Source organism: Punica granatum, chromosome 1 (genome assembly GCF_007655135.1).
Source record: "Punica granatum isolate Tunisia-2019 chromosome 1, ASM765513v2, whole genome shotgun sequence".
NCBI classification, from domain to species: domain Eukaryota; kingdom Viridiplantae; phylum Streptophyta; class Magnoliopsida; order Myrtales; family Lythraceae; genus Punica; species Punica granatum.
In genome coordinates, this window is record NC_045127.1 from 54,732,708 (window position 1) to 54,760,183 (window position 27,476).

The window sequence follows — 27,476 nt, forward strand, 5'->3', positions numbered from 1 at the left end:
AAATACTAAATTCTACAAAATTAAGGTCATATAAAAAGTAACAACTTAATAAATGAAAGTAAGAATTTCACAAAATATTATTTAATAATATAATTATAAAACTAAGTTTGTATGCGTGCACTTATTATCTGATATAAATTCTTATACTGTTAGAGGTTAAATAAAGATATAATAGAGTTTAAATAAGAGAATTAATAACAAAATTGTTACTACATTACGTAAATTAATACTAATATACTAGGATTATCATTCGAGATTTTTTAGTTTTAATTTTTTTTATTCTTAAAAAGTGAATTGATTTTTAAACGAGGCTCGTTACCAAATGAGCTTGTGCAACACCCTTAGCTGCCCTCATTGCGAGAGTGGGGCTGAATCTACCTTACATGTCCTGCGGGATTGTCCTCTGGCGAAGCAAGTTTGGTCGAGACTTGTCCCGATTGATGCTCAACCGGAATTCTTCACTATAGACCTATTAGATTGGCTTTGGTAAAATTTGTCCTACCCACATCACCAACATTGGTCGACTACCTTTGCTACAAGTTGCTGGTTGTTGTGGACATGGGGGAACAATGAGTTATTCGAGTCGGATTTTAGCCGTCCCCCCTCGGCATGTCGAACCATATTGCACATCGCTCGGTCTTTCCGGGAAGACTGGGCATTGGTGGAAAAGGCGATAGGTACTACCTCCAAACGCTGGGTCGACATCAGTTGGACTCGGCCCCCTGAGGACTTCTTCAAGCTTAATGCGGACAGCTCTTTAAGAGGCAATCTCGGGGCAACTGGAGTTGGTGGCCTCCTCTGCGATGTAGATGGCAGGTGGATCGTGGGATTTGCCCAAAACATCGGCATCGCTATGGTCACCATGGTGGAGCTTTGGGGGGTACTCACGGGGATGGAGTTGGCTTGAAACGTGGGATGTCGAAGGTTAATTCTCGAAGTTGATTCATTAATGGTCTTGTGGATCATTTTAGAGGACGATCATGCTGCTCATTGGCTACAGACTCTTCGAGGTCAGATTCTTGATCTTTGTCGTCGAGATTGGGAGGTCCGGATGCAACATACATATTGGGAGGGTAACTCTTGTGCGGACAAGTTTGCAAATATGGTTGTGATTGTGGAGTATCCGCTCGGCACGCGTATTATTTATTCAGTTCCTAATGGGGTGTATTAGCTATTGTTAGGCGACATTGTATGGGCCACCATGTCTCGTCTTATTCCTGTTTCTGCTAGTTCCACGGGGCGCAACGGAAGCGAAAAAGGAACAGAAATTCAAAATTTCCTACCCGTGAAACTAATTCCAAGACCTACTAGAAGAGTAAGAGTAAATAAAAGCGTACCTGGAATATTTAAAGTTGTCGACCGAGCGTCCCACGCGTGACGCCTCTACTGGTATCCACACCGACTTTGTCGACAAGTTTTCGAGATCGGCGGTGCTAGCGACCAACACTCGAAAGAAACACCCCGATGCGACACCCGAAATTTATTAGACTAATGGACCTTATTTGAGTTGAACAATTCAACTCAAATTTTATATATATATATATATACTTATAAGCACACACATGCATACACTACGTGTATATATATATATATATTAGCAAATATATATGCAGCACACATATATATATATGTCTCTGCTGATCTATATATATATGCACATTGCCCCCCTTTTTATAAGCAATATGGGGGGACAATTCAAGTCCCTGGCCGATGTGGGACTAACCCAAATTGGGTTTCCACATTACATGTGTCCATACACATGTCTATTCACGTAAAAACCATGCGTCACCATATTGATCGTGCATCAATTAGGTCCATTTAATCTAATAAATCGAGTCTAATTAATCAATAAATTTAATCTCATTAAATAGCCGATTAATCGGTCGCACCATAAATCATCTAATTTCTATTAGACGATTTTATTTGTTTCAAGATATCTCTTCAATTTAATCGTAGTGTGTGACCCTGTAGGTTCCCAATTACGTTGACAGTAATATCAAAATCTCTATTTCAATATTACAAACAGTGAGTGGCATCTAGCAATGCATCACTGTTACTCAAGTAATCGGAAAATCAATTTCTCGACGAACCTTGTGACCTCCGTTACCGTGTAATATAATCCCTTTGTCCTCTATATCTCTATTGAGCCCAAGGCATGGTCGATGACATCCTTGTATGGCTCAATATCTCTTTTTCTTGGTTTACCGGGTAAGTCTATCAGAACAAATGAGCTCGATATCATTATATCGACTCATTTGGGTATGCATACACTTTTAGACTTAACCACCAAGTGGCCGTGAGATATCGCTCCCGTTTCGTAGGAGGGACAAATCCTATCTTGATCACTCACATTCCTCTCCATACTCTGTGGTATACCCAATAACTGTCTTTATAACCATCCTGTTACAGTGGCGTTTGACAGTATCAAAGTATATGACATTACATGTAGGAATCTATGGTGACCTCAAGTCAAAGGACCATTACATTATAGTCACTTTGAGATATGCTAATGACAGTCACGTAACAACCCATGTAGCAATCTCATGGCGGATCAGTCCAATACACATTACTCTTAATGTATACATGTGATGTGATTTGATATCTCCATATCCATGATCTGTGAGACTTGGTCATCAATCAACACCCACACTAGTCTAACCGTATTATCGTTGTCCTAATTAACGATAATACTTTGACTATGGACATTTAGGAATAATGTTCGGTAATTATAGGATCTCACAATCAAGTCACACTTGATGCCTATTGAACATACTATTCCAAGGACATTATTGTATAAAATCATATTTAACGCAATCTACACAATAACAGATATGCCTCGTAATATAATGAAATACATGTCATATTACAGAACTGATGATAGATTGCCTCTAGGACATACACCAATTCCCAACAATCTCCCACTTGCACTAGAGCCAATCTGGCATTTGTCTAATGCCAATAGATCTAGTGTGAGCCTCGTGCTTGCGCTGCACAAGAGGCTTCGTAAGTGGATCTGCGAGATTCTCATCTGTTGGTATTTTGCATATCTTCACATCTCCTCTGTCGATAATCTCGCGAATGAGATGGAAGCGCCTGAGTATATGTTTGGATCGCTGGTGAGACCTGGGTTCCTTAGCCTGCGCAATGGCTCCATTGTTGTCACAATAGAGATCCACTGGGTCTGCGATGCTAGGAACCACAACAAGTTCTGTCACGAACTTTTTGATCCAAACGGCCTCTTTTGCAGCGTTAGAGGCAGCAATATACTCGGCCTCTGTGGTAGAATCGGCTACTGTCTCCTGTTTGGAACTCTTCCAACTCACAGCACCTCCATTCAGGCAAAACACATACCCTGACTGCGATCTACTGTCGTCCTTATCGGTCTGGAAGCTAGCATCGGTGTAACCTCTTACAACGAGCTCTTCTTCGCTTCCATATACCAAAAACATCTCCTTAGTCCTTCGTAAGTACTTAAGGATGTTCTTTACTGCAATCCAGTGTCTTTCACCTGGATCTGATTGGTATCGACTCGTCATACTCAAAGCATACGAGACATCTGATCGAGTGCATAACATAGCATACATGATAGATCCAATAGCTGACGCATATGGAATCCTATTCATTCTGTCCCTCTCCTCTCGAGTAGAAGGACTCTGAGCCTTCGAAAGGCTTATGCCATGTAACATAGGCAGCGACCCTTTCTTAGAATCCTGCATGCTAAAGCGCCGAAGCACTTTATCTATGTATGCACTCTGACTTAGGCCAAGCAGTCTCTTGGATCTATCTCTATAGATCCTAATACCTAGCACGTAGGTAGCTTCGCCTAAGTCCTTCATAGAGAAACACCTTCCCAACCAAGTCTTCACAGACTGTAGGGAAGGAATGTCATTCCCAATCAGAAGTATGTCGTCTACATACAACACCAGGAAGATTACTACGCTCCCACTAACCTTCTTGTAAACACAGGGTTCATCTTCATTCTTGATGAAACCAAACTCTTTGATTGCATCATCAAAACGAAGATTCCAGCTCCTAGAAGCTTGCTTCAGTCCATAAATAGACCGTTGTAGCTTACAAACCTTTCCGGCACAATGTGGATCGACAAAACCCTCAGGTTGTGTCATAAACACATCCTCGAGGAGCTTCCCGTTCAGGAAAGCAGTTTTGACATCCATTTGCCAGATCTCATAATCATAATAAGCTGCAATTGCAAGCAAGATCCTGATGGATTTAAGCATAACTACCGGGGAAAAGGTTTCGTCATAGTCAACACCATGAACTTGTCTGAAACCTTTTGCCACAAGTCGGCCCTTAAAGGTAATCACATTACCGTCCATGTCAATCTTCTTCTTGAAGACCCACTTACACCCAATGGGTTTTGCCCCTTCAGGTGGATCAACCAAAGTCCATACTTGGTTAGTGTACATGGACTCCATCTCAGATCTCATGGCCACCAGCCATTTCTCAGAGTCAGAGCCTATTACGGCTTCCGCATAAGTTGTAGGCTCATCATTATCTATGAGCAATACGTCATTATCTTGAGTCACGAGAAATCCATATCTCTCGGGCTCATGACGTATCCTACCAGACCTACGAGGCTCCTGTGTCACTTGTGCAGAAGATTGTGCCACAACAACTTGTGGTACTTGTTCTGCAACATCGCCCGTCGATTGGTCAATGTCATTTTGTGGTAGAACTTCCCCAAGTTCTAATTTCCTCCCACTAGTTCCTTTGAAGAGAAACTCTTTCTCAAGGAATACCGCAGTTCGAGCGACAAACACTTTGCCCTCGATGGGATTATAGAAATAGTATCCTCGAGTTTCCTTAGGATACCCCACAAAGTAACATTTGTCCGATTTAGGGCCAAGCTTATCCGAAGACAATCTCTTCACATAAGCTTCGCAACCCCATATTTTTAGAAAAGACATCTTGGGACGCTTCCCATACCACATCTCATATGGTGTCCTTTCAACTGATTTCGACGGAGCATTGTTTAATATGAGAGCAGTTGTCTGTAGAGCATATCCCCAAAAGGAGTCAGGTAAATTTGCATGACTCATCAAAGATCGAACCATATCTAATAAAGTTCGATTCCTCCTCTCAGCTACACCATTCCATTGTGGTGTTCCAGGTGGAGTCAGTTGAGATAAAATCCCACACTGTTTAAGATAGTCAGCGAACTCATAGCTCAAATATTCACCTCCTCGATCTGATCGAAGAACTTTAATGCTCTTACCCAACTGATTCTCCACTTCATTCTTAAATTCTTTGAACTTTTCAAAGGATTCAGATTTGTGTTTCATCAAAAACACATATCCAAATCTACTGAAATCATCAGTAAATGTAATGAAGTAGAGATACTCACCTCTAGCAAGCTTGTTCACTGGTCCACATACATCGGTATGTATGAGAGCCAAAAGATCACTAGCTCGCTCACCTTTTCCGGTAATAGGGGCCTTAGTCATTTTCCCCATTAAGCAAGGTTCGCATGTCTCGATCGATTCTAAATCAAACGAGTCCAGTAATCCATCCTTATGGAGTCTAGAGATGCGATTCTCGCTAATATGGCCTAAACAACAATGCCAGAGGTAAGTCGGGTTCGAATCATTAGATTTGAGCCGTTTGGTTTCCACATTATAAATAGGCGTATCTAGATCAAGAACATACAGACCATTACTTAAATGTGCACTGCCATAATATACATCATTCATGTACATAGAACAACACTTGTTCTTTATAGTGAAACAAAATCCCTTCTTGTCCAAACAAGAAACAGATATTATGTTTCTACTAATAGCAGGTACATAATAACAGTCGTTAAGATCTAATACAAGCCCAGTAGGTAAAACTAGGTGATAAGTCCCTACAGTTAATGTAGCAACTCTTGCTCCATTTCCAACTCGTAGGTCCACCTCGCCTTTTGTCAACGATCTACTGTCCTTTAGGTCCTGCATATTTCCACAAATATGAGCACCACATCCGGTATCTAATACCCAAGATGTAGAAGTAGTAGATACATTAATCTCTATAACATGGATACCTGAAGTGGAAGTCTCACTTCCCTTCTTCTTCTTCAACTCTTCCAGGTATATCTTACAATTCCGCTTCCAATGTCCAGTGTTGCCACAATGGAAGCAGTAATCATTCTTCGCCACCTTGGCTTTAGGCTTCAACGCACCCAAGTCAAAATTGGATGCACCTTTAGCCTTCTTGCCTTTACTCTTGCTCTTGCCCTTTCTTTTGGTCCCTTGGACCATTAGAACGGACGTCCCCTTGCTGATATCATGCTCAGCTGTTCTCAACATACTAAGCAGTTCAGGCAATGGTTTATTGTAGTCATTCATATTATAGCTCATAATGAACTGACTATAACTGCTGGGCAGCGACTGTAGGACTAAATCTGTGGCCAACTCTTGACCAAGAGGAAATCCCAGTCTTCCCAGAGTCTCAACGTACCCAATCATCTTGAGTACATGAAGACCCACCGGGCTACCCTCAGTCAACCTTGCCTGAAAAAGTGCTTTAGAGATCTCGAATCTCTCATGTCGGGCCTGCTCTTGATAGAGCTGCCTGAGATGCACGATCATATCGTACGCCTTCATGTTCTCGTGTTGCTTCTTAAGCTCCGAGTCCATGGTGACTAACATGAGACATCCGACGTTTACGGCATCATCATGATGCTTACTATAAGCATCTTTCTCAGCTTGGGGGGCATCGTCAGGCGGTGGCGCAAGAAAAGATTGCTCTAAGACATATAGCTTCTTTTCTTGGGTGAGAACAATTCTCAAGTTTCGATACCAACCAAGGAAATTATTCCCTGACAGTTTGTCCTTATCAAGGACGGATCGCAAACAGAAAGTACTAGAAGTGCTCCCTGCCATGGTAACTACCATAGAAATATACAAAATAAGTATTATGACACATCAATATTTAATGAGGACTTTATAAATATTGCTCCCACTATTTATATCAAATCAATGACCCTCAACATTGATTCAGAGAATATCATTCTCATAGTAGCTCAAGATCCATATCTCACCAAGCTCTGAGTCAGCGAGGGCTGATTCACCCAGAACTGGCTATTTAGGTAGGGAACTCACTTTCCCAATTGCATCACATGCAACTCTTGATTAGTTGAGTGAATAACTCCTTATTCAAATCTATCTTATAGATCGATGCCCAACTACATGCCTCTGAACTCCTAATCCTATTAGGCTTGCTCAGTTAAGTCCGACCCACTGATAAACACCACGTCTTACTATGATAGATAAGGGCATCCTGCGAAGGCAAGGTCTACACACTCATCGATCTTGGTCTTGACGAGCGTTACACGGTGGAAGGATATGGACTTAATATTTTGAGGGATTTGATTAACATTTAATCGATCTCACTATACACTATTATGTAACTATTACATAATAGTCCACACGTATAACTATTATACTAACACAACTAGGACATAGTCCATGTCTAACAGTCATGCACCGCAAATATCAAACATAATCATACCAGTACCAAGCATAAAATCATATTTTATGCTATTATCTACTCAGATTCTAACTAGCTAGGCTCTGATACCAATTGCTAGTTCCACGGGGCGCAACGGAAGCGAAAAAGGAACAGAAATTCAAAATTTCCTACCCGTGAAACTAATTCCAAGACCTACTAGAAGAGTAAGAGTAAATAAAAGCGTATCTGGAATATTTAAAGTTGTCGACCGAGCGTCCCACGCGTGACGCCTCTACTGGTATCCACACCGACTTTGTCGACGAGTTTTCGAGATCGGCGGTGTTAGCGACCAACACTCGAAAGAAACACCCCGATGCGACACCCGAAATTTATTAGACTAATGGACCTTATTTGAGTTGAACAATTCAACTCAAATTATATATATATATATATATATATACTTATAAGCACACACATGCATACACTACGTGTATATATATATATATATTAGCAAATATATATGCAGCACACATATATATATATGTCTCTGCTGATCTATATATATATGCACATTGCCCCCCTTTTTATAAGCAATATGGGGGGACAATTCAAGTCCCTGGCCGATGTGGGACTAACCCAAATTGGGTTTCCACATTACATGTGTCCATACACATGTCTATTCACGTAAAAACCATGCGTCACCATATTGATCGTGCATCAATTAGGTCCATTTAATCTAATAAATCGAGTCTAATTAATCAATAAATTTAATCTCATTAAATAGCCGATTAATCGGTCGCACCATAAATCATCTAATTTCTATTAGACGATTTTATTTGTTTCAAGATATCTCTTCAATTTAATCGTAGTGTGTGACCCTGTAGGTTCCCAATTACGTTGACAGTAATATCAAAATCTCTATTTCAATATTACAAACAGTGAGTGGCATCTAGCAATGCATCACTGTTACTCAAGTAATCGGAAAGTCAATTTCTCGACGAACCTTGTGACCTCCGTTACCGTGTAATATAATCCCTTTGTCCTCTATATCTCTATTGAGCCCAAGGCATGGTCGATGACATCCTTGTATGGCTCAATATCTCTTTTTCTTGGTTTACCGGGTAAGTCTATCAGAACAAATGAGCTCGATATCATTATATCGACTCATTTGGGTATGCATACACTTTTAGACTTAACCACCAAGTGGCCGTGAGATATCGCTCCCGTTTCGTAGGAGGGACAAATCCTATCTTGATCACTCACATTCCTCTCCATACTCTGTGGTATACCCAATAACTGTCTTTATAACCATCCTGTTACTGTGGCGTTTGACAGTATCAAAGTATATGACATTACATGTAGGAATCTATGGTGACCTCAAGTCAAAGGACCATTACATTATAGTCACTTTGAGATATGCTAATGACAGTCACGTAACAACCCATGTAGCAATCTCATGGCGGATCAGTCCAATACACATTACTCTTAATGTATACATGTGATGTGATTTGATATCTCCATATCCATGATCTGTGAGACTTGGTCATCAATCAACACCCACACTAGTCTAACCGTATTATCGTTGTCCTAATTAACGATAATACTTTGACTATGGACATTTAGGAATAATGTTCGGTAATTATAGGATCTCACAATCAAGTCACACTTGATGCCTATTGAACATACTATTCCAAGGACATTATTGTATAAAATCATATTTAACGCAATCTACACAATAACAGATATGCCTCGTAATATAATGAAATACATGTCATATTACAGAACTGATGATAGATTGCCTCTAGGGCATACACCAGTTCCCAACAGTTTCATTGTAATTTAGACTATGCCCCCGACTTTACCCAAAAAAAAAAGGTGAATTGATTTTTAAATAATCGTTATATGAATCAAACACATGCAATTAAAGCGTTAGAATAATAGAACATAGAGATTTACCTACCGCAGGTAGGCTAATATATAACAGGGCCCCTAGTAGGACTTTCTTATGCCGAGGATCCAAGCACATCTAAAAGGGCCAGGCAGTGAATTAGCGAGATAACAACGGTAGTCAGAATCATCGAATTCCTCCATTTTACGAAGACTTATTTCGAATTTGAATTGAAAACATGCCAACTCTTCGAGCATTAATCAATGCTAGGCGTGTTTAATGATTAAATAAAGATGCAATACAATTTAGATAAGAGAATTAATAACAAAATACTTACCAAATTATTTAAATTTATAATAATATTTAAATATTTATTATTCTTAAAAAGTAAATCTATATTTAAAAATTAATGAATAATATTTATTTGAATCAAATCCATGCAATTGACGTGTTAAATAATAGAATATGGAGATTTACCAGCCACAGGTAGGCTCATATATAATGGGTATCCTGGTAGAACTTTCCTATGCCCAGAGGATCTAAGGCCATCTAAAAGGGTCAGACAATGACTTAACGAGATAAGCACGGTTAGTCGGAATTATCGAATTGCTCCATTTGATGATTTCGAATTTGAATTCAAAAACAAGCCAACTCTTTTACCATTAAATCAATGCTTGGCGTGTTTAATGGCGGAGACTTATTAGGTGAACCGCTCGAATTAGGAGGGAAAAAAGAAATCCGTCCAAGACTTAATGTAATAGCAGCACACCGCAGGAAGGCAGGAAGGCAATCAATCTTTTTATGGGTCCCACGTGGTGACCTCGTTAATGTCATGTTAGTCAATGCCAATTTGTCTTTCCAAACTTTGGAAAGGGCCTCAAGGAAGGATCGTATCATTTGCATTGAAATTGGCAGGCAAGTTGGGACCGAAAATGATATCTTCTCTTCCCATCCTTTTATAATCTGTACGCAGTTGGCTTTCTTATCTAATTCTAGAATTCACTCAGATTTATGCCATGTTTGATTTCATAATGTTATTTTAAAATTACAATTTTAATTTTAATTTTATCAATTACAAAACAAAATAATTCATATAAAGTCAAATAGTGAGCTCAATTTATACTATTTTTTTCCACAACAAAACAACATAATTCATACAAAGTTAAAAAGTGAATCACATTTATATCACTCTTTTTCAAAATTAAAATCTAATTTTAAAATTCTATTATCAAACCAAAAATAACATTACTAATTCGGAGTCTAATATGACATTATGTCATGCTGACACAATACTGTCTGTCTGTTTGTGAGTTACCTTTTTACCGCCGGTGCTTCCAAAAATTGCATTCATTGCCTCAATGCATGGATGTAAATTCTGCTATTTTTTTTTCTCTCTTTCATAATGAGAAATTTTTTCGAATTTCGCTCCTCTAGTCTCATTAATCCTGTGAATTTCCTACTGCGCATAGGACAAGTAACTAATAGGTGGTCCCAAAGGGAATTGAAGAGAGTGATACACGTGTTCATCCTTATAACAGATCAAACCCTTTAGAATTAAATTATCACAAACTTGCGTAAATTTAAAAAAAAACTCACAAATTTAAAATCAAACGCGAATTTAACCGAAAAGGTTACATGTATCACGTTCGATACTATTTTGGATTATGACTTATTTTATAGTTTAAACTCGTACATCTGGCAAATATGTCATCGAGATTTCTCATCTGATCCTTAGAATCATATCGAACCAAACATAGAGTAGGCCTCCTATCTTATTCTTAAAGTTTGCAATCTTCGGCCTTCCACTTTCCATTTTCTGCAAGGAGAAAAAAAAAAGTAAGAAAATACTCGTGGAGTCATTTTTCTAATAATAAATGAAGATACGAAAATATGAGAAAATGAAAATAACCCACATGTTTTTGCAATAATAATAGCCAAGCAAATTCCACTAAGTATGTCGGGCACGTGCACGGGGAATCCTTAAAACAGTAGCCTTAGCTTGAATGGAAAGGTCGTCAGACGCCCAAACAGTTGCCTTTCATCCCTTCCCAAAGGGTCAAATTTTCATCATTATTTAATAATAAATCTCATCGGAAAAAGTCAGTCCCCACACACACATATATAATGATTAATCTAATTAAAATGAAAAATATATATTATTAAAAAAGAAAAATGAGATCCTCCTGATTCTGTATGAAATCTGTGAGGATCTTTCTTTCCAAACTGTCAAAGATCTTCTCGTGGAATTTTCTTCCCTATATTTATCCTTTGTCCCTCCAATGGCTTCCCATTTCAAATTTGACCTTTCACCCTCTCCCTTGTATTGTATTGTATTGTATTCCATTGCTTATCATCATCATCATCATCATCATCATCATCATCAATATCTCGAGCAAATTCATCAGAAGAGAAATGGTTATGGCAACAGAAGCGAAGTTCCATGTTCTCGCCGTCGATGACAGTATCATCGATCGGAAGCTCATCGAGAGGCTCCTCAGGACCTCCTCTTATCAAGGTAGTTTACCCGAACAACGGCTGCTGCCCGCTGAATTTGCCCCAGCACAGCTCGACCTTATTGAAAAATATTTGTTGGGAAGTACTTTACTTACCAATTTCCTTGCTTTCTTTTGTCAACAGTGACGGCAGTTGATTCAGGAAGCAAGGCTCTGGAGCTTCTCGGTTTGAACCGAGATAAAGAAGGCGAAGAAGAGGAGATCGGCGATGAAGCCGAGGAGACTCCGTCCGTGTCCCCTAGCTGTCAGGAGATGGAAGTGAATCTCATCATCACAGATTACTTCATGCCTGGAATGACCGGCTATGATCTGTTAAGGAAGATCAAGGTATATAAATATATATGTAATTTAATACGACCTTTTTCGATGTTGCGATTGGTCTCCCGATGTTAGAGAACCGTGGACTCATCGGTTATTTTCTTTGTGCTGTATGCAGGAATCGAAATATTACAAGAACGTACCAGTTGTGATAATGTCCTCGGAGAATGTCCCATCGAGAATTACTCGGTAAGTAGTTCTAGCCTAGCCGGCCAAGTACATGCTCCGTTAAATTGAATGAAAATCTGTTCATTCAGTTTGTCGAATTCTAACACGGGGTCGGTTCGAATTGTGTGCCTGATCAGATGCTTGGAAGAAGGAGCAGAGGAGTTCTTTCTGAAGCCAGTTCAGTTATCAGATGTCAACAAACTTAGGCCCCATTTGCTGAAAGGAAGAGGTCGGGACCAGAAGGCTGCAAGTTCCATAGAATTGGCAGTTTCATAATCCTTTGTATGAGAAAACATTTGAATTGTATAAAATCAGTTTTAGTCCTCTCCCCCACCCCCTCAGAACTGATGTATAATACAGAGTTACATAGAATTACAATTCTTTTTAAGTCGATAACCATACACATCGAGTGAATAAACGAGCGAGATGCTAGCTGTATCCGTAGTGCTGGTAAAAAGAGGCATGTTTCGAATTTCGATTAGAAAACAACATCCTCAATAACAAATCCCGATTCTTTTCATTTGCTAACCACACATTTGCGATGCAAACACTTTTAAGATCATGTTGGCATGTAAAATGAAGACCCTTGAGGAAAAAAAAAAAAAAAAAAAACATAGACGAAATTAACGGTTTCGAATCCTCTGCTGTTAGCTTATTTTGAACGATCCAGGCTAATCCTGCGACCAATCCGACTGCTGACGTATTCTTGTAAACAAATATTGGTGACCCTCTCGACAACTACATTGTATAAGTCGACGTAATGTTGTCAAATGTCAAAATATTATGAACTGTCTGATTTGTCTCGATCAAATTTGGGCCTTCAGCAGGACCACTTCTAGTTCTGTTGGTCTTCAACGGGAAGGTTGTTCTTTTGGGCCGTGGTCTGATACGTTCACGGCCCATATGAAATGTTACTGGAGCTGATACGGAGGGGAAATAGCCCATTAGGATGGCATGTTTCCTAAGAGATTATCCTCATGGGCCATGAGCTCAGTAAGTTCCGGCTGTTCATTTCAGTCAGTGAACAATTTTTCTTTGACCGATTTAGTCCCTATACTTTTTTATAAAGAGTAAATAGGTAATTTTGTCCTTGATTTTTGAGGTTTACATCAATTCAGTCCCTCACATTTTGGTTACATCAATAATGTCCTCGAGTTTTGAACTGCTACATCAATTTAGTCCCTCACTAGTGCATGGACATTAGGTAGCGCGACAGTTGCATCAATTAGGTGGTTATGTGGCATAGGTGAATCGATCAGGTCTCAATGAGCCATCACTTTGGTCCCCTACTACATCAATATGGTCCTTAGGCATCTCGCTGTTAAGTATAAATGCTGATGGTATTAAATGTTGGAAATTGTTACATCAACTTTGTCCTCTTGCTATATCAATTTAGTCCTAGTGCTATTTTTTAACAAATTGAACTCATGCCTTCCATCCTCCTTCCTACTGAACAAAGCCATCTTGGGCTACTGGAGGACAAATTCGTTGCAGATGGATTGAAGTATGAAATTAACTGAAATGAAAATACTTCTCAAAATATAATGAAATCACCAAAATGATTATATTAATAAATAGATAAGTGTTTAAAAGAGAGTGTATATGTCTTTTTTTGTTACATAAATTTAATAAATGTGCTATTTTATTTCATCAATGGGATTAGGGCTTGCAAGACCTCTCGTTCTCCCTTTTCCTCTTGTGCTTAATCTGCTAAAGCTCAAAGAGAATAAATTGCGCTCGATCCAATCCAATCCACAATAGAATCCTGGCTTCCACATAAGAAATTGCACTCATTCTGCTGAAGAGGAGGAGAAGGTGGAACCCTAGTTGCTGCGATGGAGAAGAAATTCATTTTCTCGAATCGAAGAGCAGAGGAAGGAGGGGAAATGTGGAACCCTAGCAGAAGAAGGAAGAGGGGAAATGTGAAACCCTAGCTTTCGAACACGAATCAGAGCGGAGCAGCAAGATGAGTAGTGAAGGAGAAGCAGAGCAGCGGAGGAGTGGGTTTCGGCGTTTCTCGATTTCAGATAAGTCTGCCATTTCAATTTCTTGAAGCACAACAATGGAGGTTTCAATGAATCTGCGATTTTAAACACTAAACACGACTCGATTGGGTTATATCAATTTGCCCAACAGTTACATCAATTCAGTCCCTCATCAACTTAATGGAGTTTTAATGGCGTTTGTTCCTTTGCCACAAAGGATACATCTGTTATTTGAGGGATCAAATTGATGTCATTGGGGATCACTATGATGTCACAAAAAAACACATGGACTTGTGGTCGACCAATGATAGACTAAATTGATGTAATAATGACCAAATTGATGTAACAGTTCAAAACTTGAGGACATTATTGATGTAGCAAAAATGTGAGGGATGAAATTGCTATTTACTCTTTTGTAATTTCTTTTGCGGGGGAGGGAAGAAGAAGGTTTCCCAATCACAGCTCCCCTCACTCCAAAACAAAGTAGCAGCCGCGATTCAGGGTTTCCGTGAGCTCCGGTGCAGGAAAAATATGGCGAGGGACAGTTGCTTGGCTCGAGTCGGCGCCGGTGTCGCCGTCGGCGGCGCTATCGGTGGCGCAGTCGGTAGCTTCTCTTCCCTCTGTCTCACTCTCTTGCTTCTCTTCTTCTCTGCCGGAATAGTAGCTGCCAAATTCTTGCTGTCTGCTAAGACCTTGATCAAATTCTTAACCTGAACAGTACCCTTTTGCTTGTCTGCTGAGAAATTTCGGGTCACTAAGAAAACAGAGACGATTCTGAATGGATTGATTTCACTTCTCGTGCTGAAAGAATCGCCTCTTCAGAAAGTCCTCACTTTTTTTTTTTTGGTTCCTTCTTTTGTGCTTCGCCGACTGTTCTTTGAATTCAGTCATCGATTCTTTGGGTTTTTGAAGCTCGAATTGCTGCATTGCATTAAACAAGAATGGGATCTTATGATTGCAATGATACAAATGGTTTCTGAGTGTACAATGAGTATTTTCAATAGTAAAAGTCAAGGTGGGCATGTTTCATTGCGTTTCAATTTGTAGATGCACCGACAATTTTCATTGATCCCCTGTGGTAGATATATGTGTTGACCTATGCATGTTACGCATAAAATGAACGAATAGAGTATTATCTTTCCTCCCTCCAATGCCATTCCCATAGAAATTTGATTCATTGATTGTTAAGAGTGATTGTTTGGCCCCTTTGACCAATTGCAAATCTGAGTGAAAACTTCATTTTACTCCCACCAAAGAACCATTTCTTGTATATTCCCGTAAGCAATAAAGTAGAGGAAGGGTATTGCTTACTTGTCATCCTTTTCTGTGGATTTTCTTTCACTATCCTTCCTTTCTAGGAAGAGAAGCAACTTTTTTGTGATTGTGGTACTTGCTGTGGGGGTGAAACTTATACGAGGGACCAGTGCTTAATATTTCTGAGTGGGCCTTTCAAAAGTCTGTTACAGATTACTATATGAATGGGATAAATGTATGAACATCATACCACGGTAATGTATTTCCTGAAAATTACAATCATAAATTTGTGATACAATTTCCCTGCGTATGGCTCAAGCAGTGACGGCCCTTACTGTAGCACTTAGTGAGCGCTTTGTCACCTAAGCTCACTGCTTCTTTATCGGCTAGAGCCAATCTGTGAGGTATTACAAGGCCGGGCTGGGGCAGGGGCTGGGCTAAGGGAAGGGAAGGGATGGTTTGTCCAGGAAAGGATTCTTGGCCCCCTTATCCCTCTTCCCAAGCTCCTTTGTTACTTGGGCATTGGAAAGATGCTGACTCTTTATTTATTTATTTAAAGGTTTAGATTAGTAGATAGGGCCACATTGCATTCTGAATAATTATAAAGGTTAATAAACTCTCTGCATCCCCTTTAGGATGATGCCTGCGGTAACTGCAGTATCACAAAGAGTGAGATCATTTCTCATTCAGCTCATGTTGATAACCAGTGCTCCTCTTTGCATAACATGTTTGTGAACTGAAAATGCTTTCTTTTTGCGTATTCCGCGCTAGTGTGTTCGTCCTGCTTCAGGATTTAATCCTTTGCATATTCCGCATTAATCAGTTTGGAGCAGTGAGAATGTATTCTCTTAATCCTTTTAACTCTTGTTTCTTCAAGTATGGATCTGACAATCACTCGTGAATGCAGGTGCTGTTTATGGGACGTACGAAGCAATCAGATATAAGGTACAATCTTGAATTTGCCACTTCTTAAAAATAACCCTGAGCCTCTTTTCGTTTCGCTAGTTCACAGTTCTATTTGTGACTTTTGTCCCCAATTTCAGATTTGTGCTTGTGTGCTGTGCCTGTTCTATGTTTAAAAGTTTGTCCGGGCTTATTTTGACTACACTATGTATGGCCTCATGCTGAAATGCCTTTGGCAAGATCAGTGTGATTGTATTGCAAAAATTTCAATCTTCCCATGTATAGATAGTCTTCCTCTTTTTTTCTTTTTTTCTATTTTTTGGGGGGGTATTCAAACAAAACTTGTTTCTGTGCTTCCTCTTGGAATTTGTACTCTGTTTACTTGATATGTGCTTGGTGCGTATTCATAGTATAACCAATTACAATTTCAGAATAAAAGCAAGCCTGTTTCATGTACTACTAAGCAGAAAAGACACAAAGCCTTCTCTTATACTCATTAATGTGCCGGTGCCTTGTAGGTTCCAGGGCTCATGAAAATTAGGTACATCGGGCAAACTACAGTGGGCAGTGCTGCCATTTTCGGTCTGTTTCTCGGTGCTGGGAGCTTGATACATTGTGGAAAGTCATACTAAGGACCTTGTTCTTGATCCTTTTTCGGTCAGGATCGAGGTGTAATTTTCTGGAGTAGGAACATAGATGGAAAACGTACTCTCTCTCCCTCGCATTGTCCAGCTCATGGTTCTGTACATTACTTGGGATTGCAAAACCTCGATCTTCATGAGTTAAGACTTTCACAAAATTCCAGTCTTGGTCATTTTTATAAATAAAAGGGATTATTACATCTTTGTCCGCTGTAGAGAACTTGTGGAGGTGTTCATGGGCCGTGAGGTGAGAGGAGCCTGTCGATGGTTTCATTGGGCTGGTCTGAAAATGATCAAAGCTTGTCAAAATCCGAACCTGGCCCAGCCAAGCATTTAAAGCGTACAGGCAGCCCTGGTGGGCAAATCGACTCATGATCGCATGGTTATGTTTAGCGGTGCTAAATTTTCATTTCGATCTTCGATTAAGGAAGATTTTGTGCAATAATATAAGTCACCATCTAAAATCATGAGTTCTCAAATTCGATCGTCATCGATGGGTCTTCTATACCCCTTTATTTAACTTTGCTATTTTTATTTTTATATCAGCTCATAGGGTTCCATTATAAAAGAAAAAAAAATTCATTTTGATTTCTCAGATATATCCATTTCTGGTCATTTCATCGTTGAGTTCCATGTTTATTTTGGCTCCCATTTTTGAAACTTCGACTATGATCATTGGATCCAATTTGGCCAAAAGCGGAGATTAAAATCGATTTTTAAATAAATGGAAAAAGGTACATCAGTGTCAAAATCACTGACGACTTCATCCAATATCATCTGACAATCAAATGATAAAACAGGAAATTCTAATGATTTCGGGATTCAGGGGATACCTAAAACTTTTCGAGCATGGCACAGAAGACAGAATCAGGATTATTACCATAACCAAATGCAAGATTGCAAATCACATCTATGCTCTTTTTAAGTTAACTTTTGTCAAATAGACAAACAATAGAAAGAACGTTAGCAATTGCTAAAATGATAACCCGATACTCAGCTCTCAATCCAACTTCCATAGGATCTGTTGGGTAAGAAACGAAAAGCGCCAAAGAAAGAGTACTATAATAATACAGGTTGAGTATTGAGGTGGAAGATCTACCGAAGGTGCCTTCTTGTCTCTCCAATACGAGTTGGTGTCTATAGCGAGAAAAGAGGGAGTGAAGGTCCCTTCTAGGTCACTGTTGTGAAGGCGCTTGGCCATGCTGTGGAGGTCCAGGAGGTGGCGGAGGTGGCATACCCGATTGGCCACCTGATGGCTGCAACAAAGGGGGAATCGTAAGGAAACAAGTTGCTGCTAAATTGTTATACATAAATCTGATGAAGAGATCATTGCTTGACCAAGGCCAGCTTAAGATTTAACTGCCAACAGCATAGCACTCAGGGTTGAAATCAAACCAATGGACCTATCAGTTTAGGAATTCATGGACTCAATACATGTAATCAGTTAGAGATGAATGCATCCCTCATGTACTGTACCTGAAAGGGATTGAAACCAGGCATCATTTGCATCTGACCACCTTGTGGACGATTGTATGGACCAGGACCACCTTGTGGATACATCTGGTTCCCGCTTGAATTGGGAGGTCCCTGCATGTTTGGAAATGGTGGAGGCGGCACCCCACCTGCATGCATCGGATTCATGCCCATATAATGGCCTTGTGGCACCTGAGGAGGAACCATCTGATTCATGGAACTTTGCATTCCCTGCTGACCAAAGACAGAATCAGCCTCTATCACCAACTTATTTGAATAGCAACCAGAGAAATTCGTCCTCTAACCACTTATATCAAAATAAAGCCACAGATATTCATTTCAAAATATTCCTTTTCAAATAAATGAACAAAATGCTTAGTACTGCTGGACCAATACTACGGCTATGCCAAAAAAAAAAAAGTCAGGTCACATGAATAACCAAGCAAGTATACCTGCAGACACTACGACAATTAGAAAATGATTAACTACCATAAGTATATAATCGTACCATGGGGCCAGGCATTTGCATTGGATGGGATCCGGTTCCAGATGAGGGCACGGACCCAGGCATCGAAGAAGGGACATTAGAAGGCATACTAAGTTGGGGCATCTGAGGTGGAGGACGAGACAAATGAGGATGAGGGAGCAGAGGTAAATGTGAAGGAGGCTGTAACTGAGGCATATTTGGAGGTGGCCCCATAGGCATATTTGGGGCCATTTGCTGTGGGAAAGGCTGGTGTTGGTGTTGCTGCTGATGGTTTGGTTGATAAGGTGCTTGATGCTGATTGACTCCAAGGAGAGAGGGATGAGGGCCTGGTGGTAAAGGAGGGGGCCCTACAGGCATCGAACCAGAAAGAGGCTGTTGCTGTTTCTGCTCTCCCTGACCAGACAGATCAAGAGATGGAATTGATAGCGGCATTGCTACTCCTATACCAGGTATTGTTCCATCATTCCGAGACAGTCCAGCAGCAAAGGGGCCTGGAGCTGTAAGGCCTTCAGGTCCGGGGAAGCTACCAGGAATGCGACCAACAAGAGTAGGGTTCTGCTCACCATAACCTTAATAGAGGATCATTTCAGTGCTAGTACTCAAAACATCCACATAATATAATTTAAGAGTAGAAATCAAATCAAAATAATCCCAAACAATCAAGGCTATAATATAGTATCTTGAAAAATTATTTCACCTTGATTTGGACCAACATTAAACTTATCACGAGCTGTATCCCCTGGTCTATTTCGGCACCAAAACTTTGTGGTGTGGTCATTGCTACCACTGGAATAGAAAGGAAACAGCGTATGTTGGTAACAGGTGGATGGAACAAAAGCACATTTGAGAGTAACAAAAAATTCGAAAACATTCATATCGAAGGAGAACTACCAGACATGCAGAGCCATTGTAAAAGATTATCTCAATTTTTACCTGCAGAGGAGATAACCAATAGGATGCCATGCAAGGTCCCAGACACCACTGTCATGCGCATTTGTGACCTCAACCTGCGGAGTTTCATGCCTGTAGCTCAAAATATAAAATCATTGCCAGAAGTCAGTGAACATATTTGCATTGATGAAATTTAGATCATCTTACTTAAATCTATATATGCCAGATAAATTGCTTCTTTTGAGTCATTTGTGTGTGAAAGCTCAAGTTTTACAGGTTTATGTTACATGCAACCTTTTTGCACAACAAGATCCTTCCATCACAAAATAGTTCTGGTTATCCTGGAGCAACTTTATTTTAATACATGAGAAATAGATGAGATGACAGAGTTTACCCGACGAGCCAATGGAAGATAGATCCATCAAAACTTCCACTAACAAAATATTCCTCGTGGAATGGATGCCAAGCCAGTGCTGGAAGAATTTGAAGTACACATTTAAGTAAAAATAACGGCATGATATGCATTATTGTATATAAACTATAAAGTACTAAATTAAGCAAACCGCTGGCCTAGCATCCTCTGAAAATTCTGAGCGAATCTTCATCAACAGAGAGGTAAATGGCAAACTAATGCTGCCTCTGTGCTGCACATATTTCCATGTACAGATAGGTCCCTCGATACTACTGTAGCTAATTCTGTTAACTCTTATTATTTCAACATAAATTGATAAGCCAGCTAGATATTTAAGAAATCAACATATTCATGGCTCTAAAAACGCATCTATAATTAGTGATACAACCATCATTCATAGACTTCTTATAACCCACCAGTGACATCCTTCCGATGGCCACGAAAAGATTCAAGCTCCTTCATGGCCCTGATATCATACAGCTGCAATTGCAAACTGACTTTTAGATAAGCATCTACAAGAATAGTCAACTAATCCAAAAACACAAAATCAACACCAAGGCAAATTATTGAGCAACTTCCATGGGTAAAAAGAGATCAAGAACCTTGATGATTTGATCTTTTGAAGCAGTTAACACCCAATTTCCATTTTGGTTCCACTTGACGCAGAGCACTGTGTTCTTATGCCCATGACTGCAAAGGACATAAATAACAATGACAACTTGAAAAAGAGTAAAAAGAAAATCTCGTTATCAAATCAAGAAAGCATACTTACAATGAACAAAGCTCCCTTCCACTTTTAGCATCCCACAATTTCACAAGGTTGTCCTTACCACCTAATAATATGGTAAACAACCAGCATGAATATGTGCACTCTCAAATCATATTAAAATAAATCTCAAAATAACTCCCCAGGAAATCTGAGTGAACCTGAAACTAACAAGGACTTTGTAGGGTGCCAATCGACACTCTTGACATCCCAACCATGACCTGCCTGAGTTCAAAACACAAAGAAAAGAATCTTAGGTTACTATGGTGTTGTCTTATATGCTGAACGAGAATATAACTCATCATTCAAGTAATGAAGCTGAAAAAGCTTTGAACGTGAGCTTTAAAACTAGCCACAAAAGGAGGAATTCCTTCGAAAGAGCCACTAGGTAAAAGAAATGGGGAACATTTCTTTATCGCTTTGGGAGGAATATACGGAGTAGACCATATTTTGGAAAGAATGCATGTTCATAAAGACAAGAAAAAATGCTTAAGCATCATAAAAACCTCTGAAGTACAGGAATTTGAGCATTCCAAAACAGGAGACCAAGAAAAAATCGATTGTAAAAATAGAATATCAGAAGCATGTTAATCAGAATCCAGCGAGTTAGAGCCCTGGATTCCATAGAGTTCTCTGTTGCATGCATCAGAAAAGTACATCCAACAATTCTGAGAACATCCAGAAGCTATGAAGATGTTCAGCTCCAATATCATTTAGTTTCTCGAGTTTCCATTTTCACTGTAATCTTACTAATTTTCTTTATGGGAATAATGTAACACTTTCACATGTGTCAGATTGATGATCTGACATATTATAAGTTACACCTTATTGGTGCCCAATTAAATGCTAAATCGACATGGTCAAACACAAACAACACATGAAAAATCCAACAACCCTCATCCATACAATGGTCCAGATACATTACCAGATAATGACCGCTCCTCTTGGCACCGAGCGAAGTCCCAAACTTTAACAGTAGTGTCATCGGAGCAAGAACAGAACTTCAAATCTGTCCTACAAAAGCTGTTTAAAAGCTTCCATCTTTAGGTATTTCTTCGACAGATCAAATACTGTATGGATGAGCAAAAGAGAAAAGAAGTGGCATGTACTGACCTTAAGTCACGAACAGATTCTTTATGAGCAGATTTATTCGCTTTTACATTATTCATGTTGTTCTGCCAATACCTGCAATATTACCCCATATTGAAAGCACATGAGTGGAAAGGAATTTTTAAATGGCATTTCCAGGGAAAAGACCGACTAGAGCAGTAATTTACTTTATTGAACCTCCATCATCACCAGAAACCATCCAGTTGTCATTGTGACTCCATACCATAGACCTAATTGCATTATCATGCGCCTGTGCAATAGGAAATTTTACCAGTATCTATCAGTTTCACTTGCATCTGAACAAGAAAACCTAAAAAAAAAGGGCCAGGTACTATAGTCTTTTCCATTCCTAGTTTATTATAAGGAGAGTCCCAGTCAATTGGGAACCATAACCCTTGCAAGAGTTACTAGAACAATATACTTAAATAACACACTAATTCATATGGCAGTTTGAACAAATTGAAGGATTAACATATAAACTATATGACCAGTCAAACAGCTGGACCAATAATAGCTTTAGAATATTAACAGCGGGCACAGAAGATCCAGGCTGAGGCGCCGGCCTAGGATATATTATTGAACCTTCACACAAGAGTGCCAAAATATCCTTAAGAAGGATATAAGATTTTGATTATGGGCAGAAAGCTGTGATCATACCTGAAGAATCATTTCAAAATTAAATGACTGTCCATTCCACAAAGTAAATTCACCACTTTGAGAGCCTGTGATGAGACGCCTACCTGTAGGAGTCCACTTTAGAAAGACACAGTGTCAGCAAACATGTAGAATTAATGGAATGCTGAGATGAACTGAATTAGAAATAATATGACAATGACGAAAGGCTGTGCCTATGTTTGAGAGCCCAGATATATAACAAATCACACCAAGTGATATAAAGCTGTTAAGCACGATCAAAGAGAAAATCAGGCAACATGTTCATACTGCAGAAATGACAAGGAAGATTTTTCAGCCCAAATCCATATCAGCAAGCCCAAGCCAAAGAAGCGTATCTTGGATATATCAAAGAAATATTCTAGAGATGTGGAAAGGGAAGATGAGAAGTCTTGATCCATAGATTAGGAATATTATAATCTTAATTAGGTAGTATATTATATTTAGATAGACATTCAGAATTAGATATTACCTCCTATTTTAGTTTGAGTCAAGAGTTTTAAGTTTCCTATTCGGAACAATTACATGTTTTGTTTCAGGAAGTTACATAATAAGAGTCTAGATTCTAATTTCTTATTTTAGTGTCTTCTTTGTTGTCTTACGACTATATATATGTAGTCCATCTCATTGTAACAGAAGGCTAGAACATTATATCTCAGTATCAATAGTATTTCTTGGAGAGGTTTTCTCTTCTATCGTGGCCCTTTTGGGTGTTACTTGTCGGGTTTAGACGTGATATATTCCCTTCTAGTATAAATCCAAATTTAGGCGCGAGAAACCATGATCCACGCTGCGTCAAAAAATATCTCATCTACAGAACTGCAACTTATCATCATTCCTTCCAGACTATAAAGCTACTGCGAAAAATTTGATACGTGAATTGTGCAGCAAGTATTGGCAAAGAGCATGGAATCCCCTAAACTTATTATGCTCTATCAAACTATCCGTCATGAGGACCTAAAAGAAGAGAAAACTCAGGTACATTCATACTAAATCATTTTACCAGAACTCGATTGATTGAACACCGGTTCTTGTTCACGGATGTATGAACAAATTTTGCCGCGAAGCTTGTGGATGGGTTGTCCTTATATGCAACTGTCGGCAACATCTGCGCCATGATTATAGAGAAAAAAAAATTAAGTGTGAACTTAAACAGCTGTGAAAGTCTTATGTAGGAATTCAACTCGCAGGAGACATAGTAAAAAAATTGTTAGAAACATTGTTAACTAACATCGATGGCTGCCGCAGGGGTTGGCTGCAAAATAGTCCTATCCCTCGAATCCCTTTGCCACATGCGACTCTACATAAACAAAATCCAATGAAACAAGGTGTCTTGATTAGATCAGAGTCGAAGTCAACATCACGAAACCTTAGGTTATTGTCCTTCATTATCCCCTTGAAGACATGATATTAATTCACCTGCATATATCGCACAACGGTGCTGGTGTAGTCAACCGCCCTCCTCTGCGTGAGTTTTCTCATTCTCCTTGCAGCGAAATTGTCACCATGAGCTGCAATGGCACAACAAGAATGCATATAAGCTCGCAAAATTTCTCGGGCTTTCTTCCTTTCCAGCAAACAGAGGTCAAAAGGTGGGCATCAATCAACTGTCCCTTCACCAAAGTGCAGAAACTATGTTTCGACACAGTACAAGTCAACTGAGACATAAGCTAAGAGGAGTAGTGACAGAAGTGCCGCTGTCTGGTAGGACCCGGGTACAAGTGCAGCAATTTGGAGGAATGAGGAAGCATACATTCGTACGGAACGGGAGGGCCCGGGGGGTGGTGATACTCCGGGGTGAGGTTAGTGGATGAGGCTGAGGGCTGCCGCATCATCGGCGGAGGCGGTGGGCCCCTATGGAAGTCCCCACCGAGCTGCTGCTGGTGCTGGTGCTGCTGTTGGTGGTGTTGCTGCTGAGGATCGCCGTACATCATCGAGTTCACGGGGGCCCAGAATCTTAAGTGAATTTGACCGTTTGCTCCGCAATGAGAATCCCGGGGAACGTTCAGTTCAGACAAAGAACCACACTTCCTTCCTCGCCGGTGAAGTTCAGGCCAGACGTCTGAATAATAGTAATTGTTAAAACCCTAGTTCCCTCGTCGGAGAAGAAGAGCGGGAACCCTTTCCCGTTGAACGGACGGCGGTTATGGGCTTTATATGCGGCCCAGTGGGCTCAATCCTCAGCCTGCCTTCTAACAAGGTTGTTAGGCCCAAGTCCGGTCCAGTGGGCCACCATCCTCCCTGGGATAGCCCAATTCAGAGCCGCGTATTTCCGACCAGACCGTGGGGCCCACGAGCAGAGGTCCTTTACTTATGCGTACTCTACGCTTTCCACGGGGACTTGACCAACAAGAAGATACAACAGCTCCACGACGAACTCCAACCATAACCAACGTCGAAACAATTTTATCTCCAAATACCCTAATCAACCGCAACAAATCAAACAACCAATCCACCGATTACTCCCAATCAATCTCTATCCAATTCAAACTACTCAGCCCTAATCCTCGAAATCGGTTTACCCGCCAATTGTTTGCAGGGATCATCCCCATTTCTTCACCCCTCCATTGATAATCGAAGGGTTCGTTTGATTCCTTGATTTTTCTTCAAGAAAAGAGGAGGAGGAAGGATAAAGGTCGTGCCTTTTTCTGTTTCATGGTCGATTCGATGGCGAATTACGAGTTCTCGGGCACACCTAGATTACCTCTCTTCAGCCGGTCCCTCACCATGCACGCGGTGGAGCCGCCCCCGCCCAGCCACCAGTCTCCGCTCGAGCGCGCCGGGTCGGTGAAACGGCCCTCCCGATCTTTTGATTTCTTCAAAGGAAAGGTGGGCAAGCTCCGGAATTTGTTGGAGTCCCCGAAATCTTCGTCCCCGTGGGACGACGAGCCGCAAGCGCTCGCACAATTCCCCTCGAGGCTGAAACCCGCTAGGTCGGTCTGTTCTAGCTTTGATAAGGGCTTCTCGATCAGATTACCTGGGACGGAGGACAGAATAGTGGTGTTCTTCACGAGCCTGCGGGGGATCCGGAGGACTTTCGAGGATTGTTATGCTGTGAGGATGATCTTTAGGGGGTTGAGGGTTTCGGTCGACGAGAGGGACGTGTCGATGGATATGGCTTATAGGAAGGAGTTGCAGAGTGTGTTGGGTGAGAAAAGTGTATCTTTGCCTCAGGTCTTTATTAGAGGGAAGTACGTTGGTGGAGCTGATTTGATCAAGCAACTATATGAGACTGGCGAGTTGGCGCAAATCCTCAGTGGGTTCCCCAGGAGGTTCCCCGGGATTGTCTGTCATTCCTGCGGGGATGTGAGGTTCGTGCCCTGTTCGAATTGCAGCGGAAGCAGGAAGGTGTTTGATGAGGATGAAGGGATCCTTAAGAGGTGCTTGGAATGCAACGAAAACGGGCTTGTCCGGTGCTCTGATTGCTGCTGATTGCCTAATGACGAAATCTTCTTCGTTTGAGTCATGATGTGGTTTATTCGTTTGGTTGCATCCTGCAGGGTTGAGATCGGATGGGATCCCTCTCGGGTCAATTTCTTTTTCTTTCTTTATTTCCCTTCTTTGTGGAGTCATATCTGCTATTGGAGTTGATGTTCATCATCTCTTTGAACAGTTTTAGATCTTTAGAGGAGGCAAGTGTATGGAATGTATGTAATATTATCTGGCTACTCGTGTTCATTTGATGTATAGGGAGATTGTAAATATTGTGAACATACAAACCGTGGAATATGATGCAAATGATGTTTATAATGTATTGTAATTATAAACGGGGCTTATTTATTGATCCCTATAATCCTCTCATGCTGTTGCTTTGCTGCTCTCGTTATTAATCATTCCCTTTGTTGTTGAGCTTTATGTTATGATTCTGCTTATTCTTAAAATCAATCATTCGCTTGTCTAAGATAGACGAATAATGAAAAGGATATCTTATAGTTTATGAGGCAATGGTATTTCTTTTCGGTTTCATCTATCATCATCAGTCTGCTCTGCTGCTGCAATTGTTTTTGCAGATGTTGCTAATGCTTCGTAATCATCCCTTCTAATGTTGATAGAACATGCGATTATCTTTTGATGATGCCATACAATTATGGCTTATCGTGAAATTACTTACCCGTGTTTATAGATGATAGGTTTCCACTGGTATTCCAAACGGGCAAGTGTGATGATCTGTTACGTACTATCTTTGGCCATCCGTTTCAATTGAGTAGCAATGTTGTGGATTACGGTTACCCTTTTCTCAAGAAAATATGTCTGCGAATAACATGTTATATGGTATGCCATTTCTATAAGGAATGGCAACAGCAGGTAATGAAATCGGCATATTAATCTATACCATTCCATTCTTTAGCACTGGTATGATGGTCAAACGTGGGAGAAATGGTTATCGTCTTTCCACCCTTTGGCATGCACGGAGGCACAAAAAAATGGACAAGCATCGAATACGCATCTTGGTAGTACTTGGGATCGAAAGTTAATGTTCCGCAATTGTAACCAAAAAAAAAAAAAGGGGACTAATTTTCTCCAGAGCAAGAAGATTTGGTTTATA

At 40.2% G+C, this 27,476-nt stretch overlaps 4 protein-coding genes and 1 long non-coding RNA gene across 6 annotated transcripts; 3 read left to right on the top strand and 2 right to left on the bottom strand.

Annotated features, from left to right (window-relative positions):
- Positions 1-10,936: 10,936 nt before the first annotated feature.
- Positions 10,937-12,084, bottom strand: LOC116197746. Its single transcript, XR_004155099.1, has 3 exons — positions 11,947-12,084; positions 11,251-11,381; positions 10,937-11,153 (listed from the first exon to the last, which is right to left on the bottom strand). It is a non-coding gene; the product is annotated as an uncharacterized LOC116197746 (long non-coding RNA).
- LOC116197589 (two-component response regulator ORR9-like) lies at positions 11,493-12,660 on the top strand. The gene is made up of 4 exons (XM_031527802.1): positions 11,493-11,852; positions 11,975-12,177; positions 12,287-12,357; positions 12,474-12,660. Exons 1-4 carry the CDS (start codon positions 11,531-11,533, stop codon positions 12,610-12,612), a joined length of 735 nt encoding a protein of 244 aa, XP_031383662.1. The 5' UTR covers positions 11,493-11,530; the 3' UTR covers positions 12,613-12,660.
- A 2,089-nt stretch (positions 12,661-14,749) lies between these two features.
- Positions 14,750-17,323, top strand: LOC116197674 (reactive oxygen species modulator 1). The gene is made up of 3 exons (XM_031527904.1): positions 14,750-14,925; positions 16,483-16,520; positions 16,997-17,323. Exons 1-3 carry the CDS (start codon positions 14,853-14,855, stop codon positions 17,108-17,110), a joined length of 225 nt encoding a protein of 74 aa, XP_031383764.1. The 5' UTR covers positions 14,750-14,852; the 3' UTR covers positions 17,111-17,323.
- A 653-nt stretch (positions 17,324-17,976) lies between these two features.
- Positions 17,977-25,012, bottom strand: LOC116197354 (flowering time control protein FY). 2 transcript variants are annotated; one of them, XM_031527517.1, is made up of 18 exons: positions 24,684-25,012; positions 24,350-24,441; positions 24,162-24,230; positions 23,934-24,038; positions 22,916-23,011; positions 22,426-22,508; positions 22,262-22,333; positions 22,074-22,171; positions 21,310-21,369; positions 21,155-21,215; positions 20,985-21,072; positions 20,799-20,862; positions 20,365-20,443; positions 20,013-20,102; positions 19,777-19,865; positions 19,101-19,648; positions 18,596-18,826; positions 17,977-18,375 (listed from the first exon to the last, which is right to left on the bottom strand). In XM_031527517.1, the coding sequence occupies exons 1-18, from the start codon at positions 24,862-24,864 to the stop codon at positions 18,295-18,297; spliced, it is 2,187 nt and encodes a 728-aa protein (XP_031383377.1). In that variant the 5' UTR covers positions 24,865-25,012; the 3' UTR covers positions 17,977-18,294. The 2 variants fall into 2 exon arrangements, with proteins under 2 accessions (XP_031383377.1, XP_031383444.1); XM_031527584.1 differs by having other exon boundaries at positions 18,203-18,375; positions 18,596-18,823.
- Positions 25,013-25,290: 278 nt separating this feature from the next.
- On the top strand, positions 25,291-26,720 carry LOC116197497 (uncharacterized protein At5g39865-like). Its single transcript, XM_031527694.1, has one exon. The coding sequence runs from the start codon at positions 25,586-25,588 to the stop codon at positions 26,360-26,362; it is 777 nt and encodes a 258-aa protein (XP_031383554.1). The 5' UTR covers positions 25,291-25,585; the 3' UTR covers positions 26,363-26,720.
- The last annotated feature ends 756 nt before the right edge of the window (positions 26,721-27,476 follow it).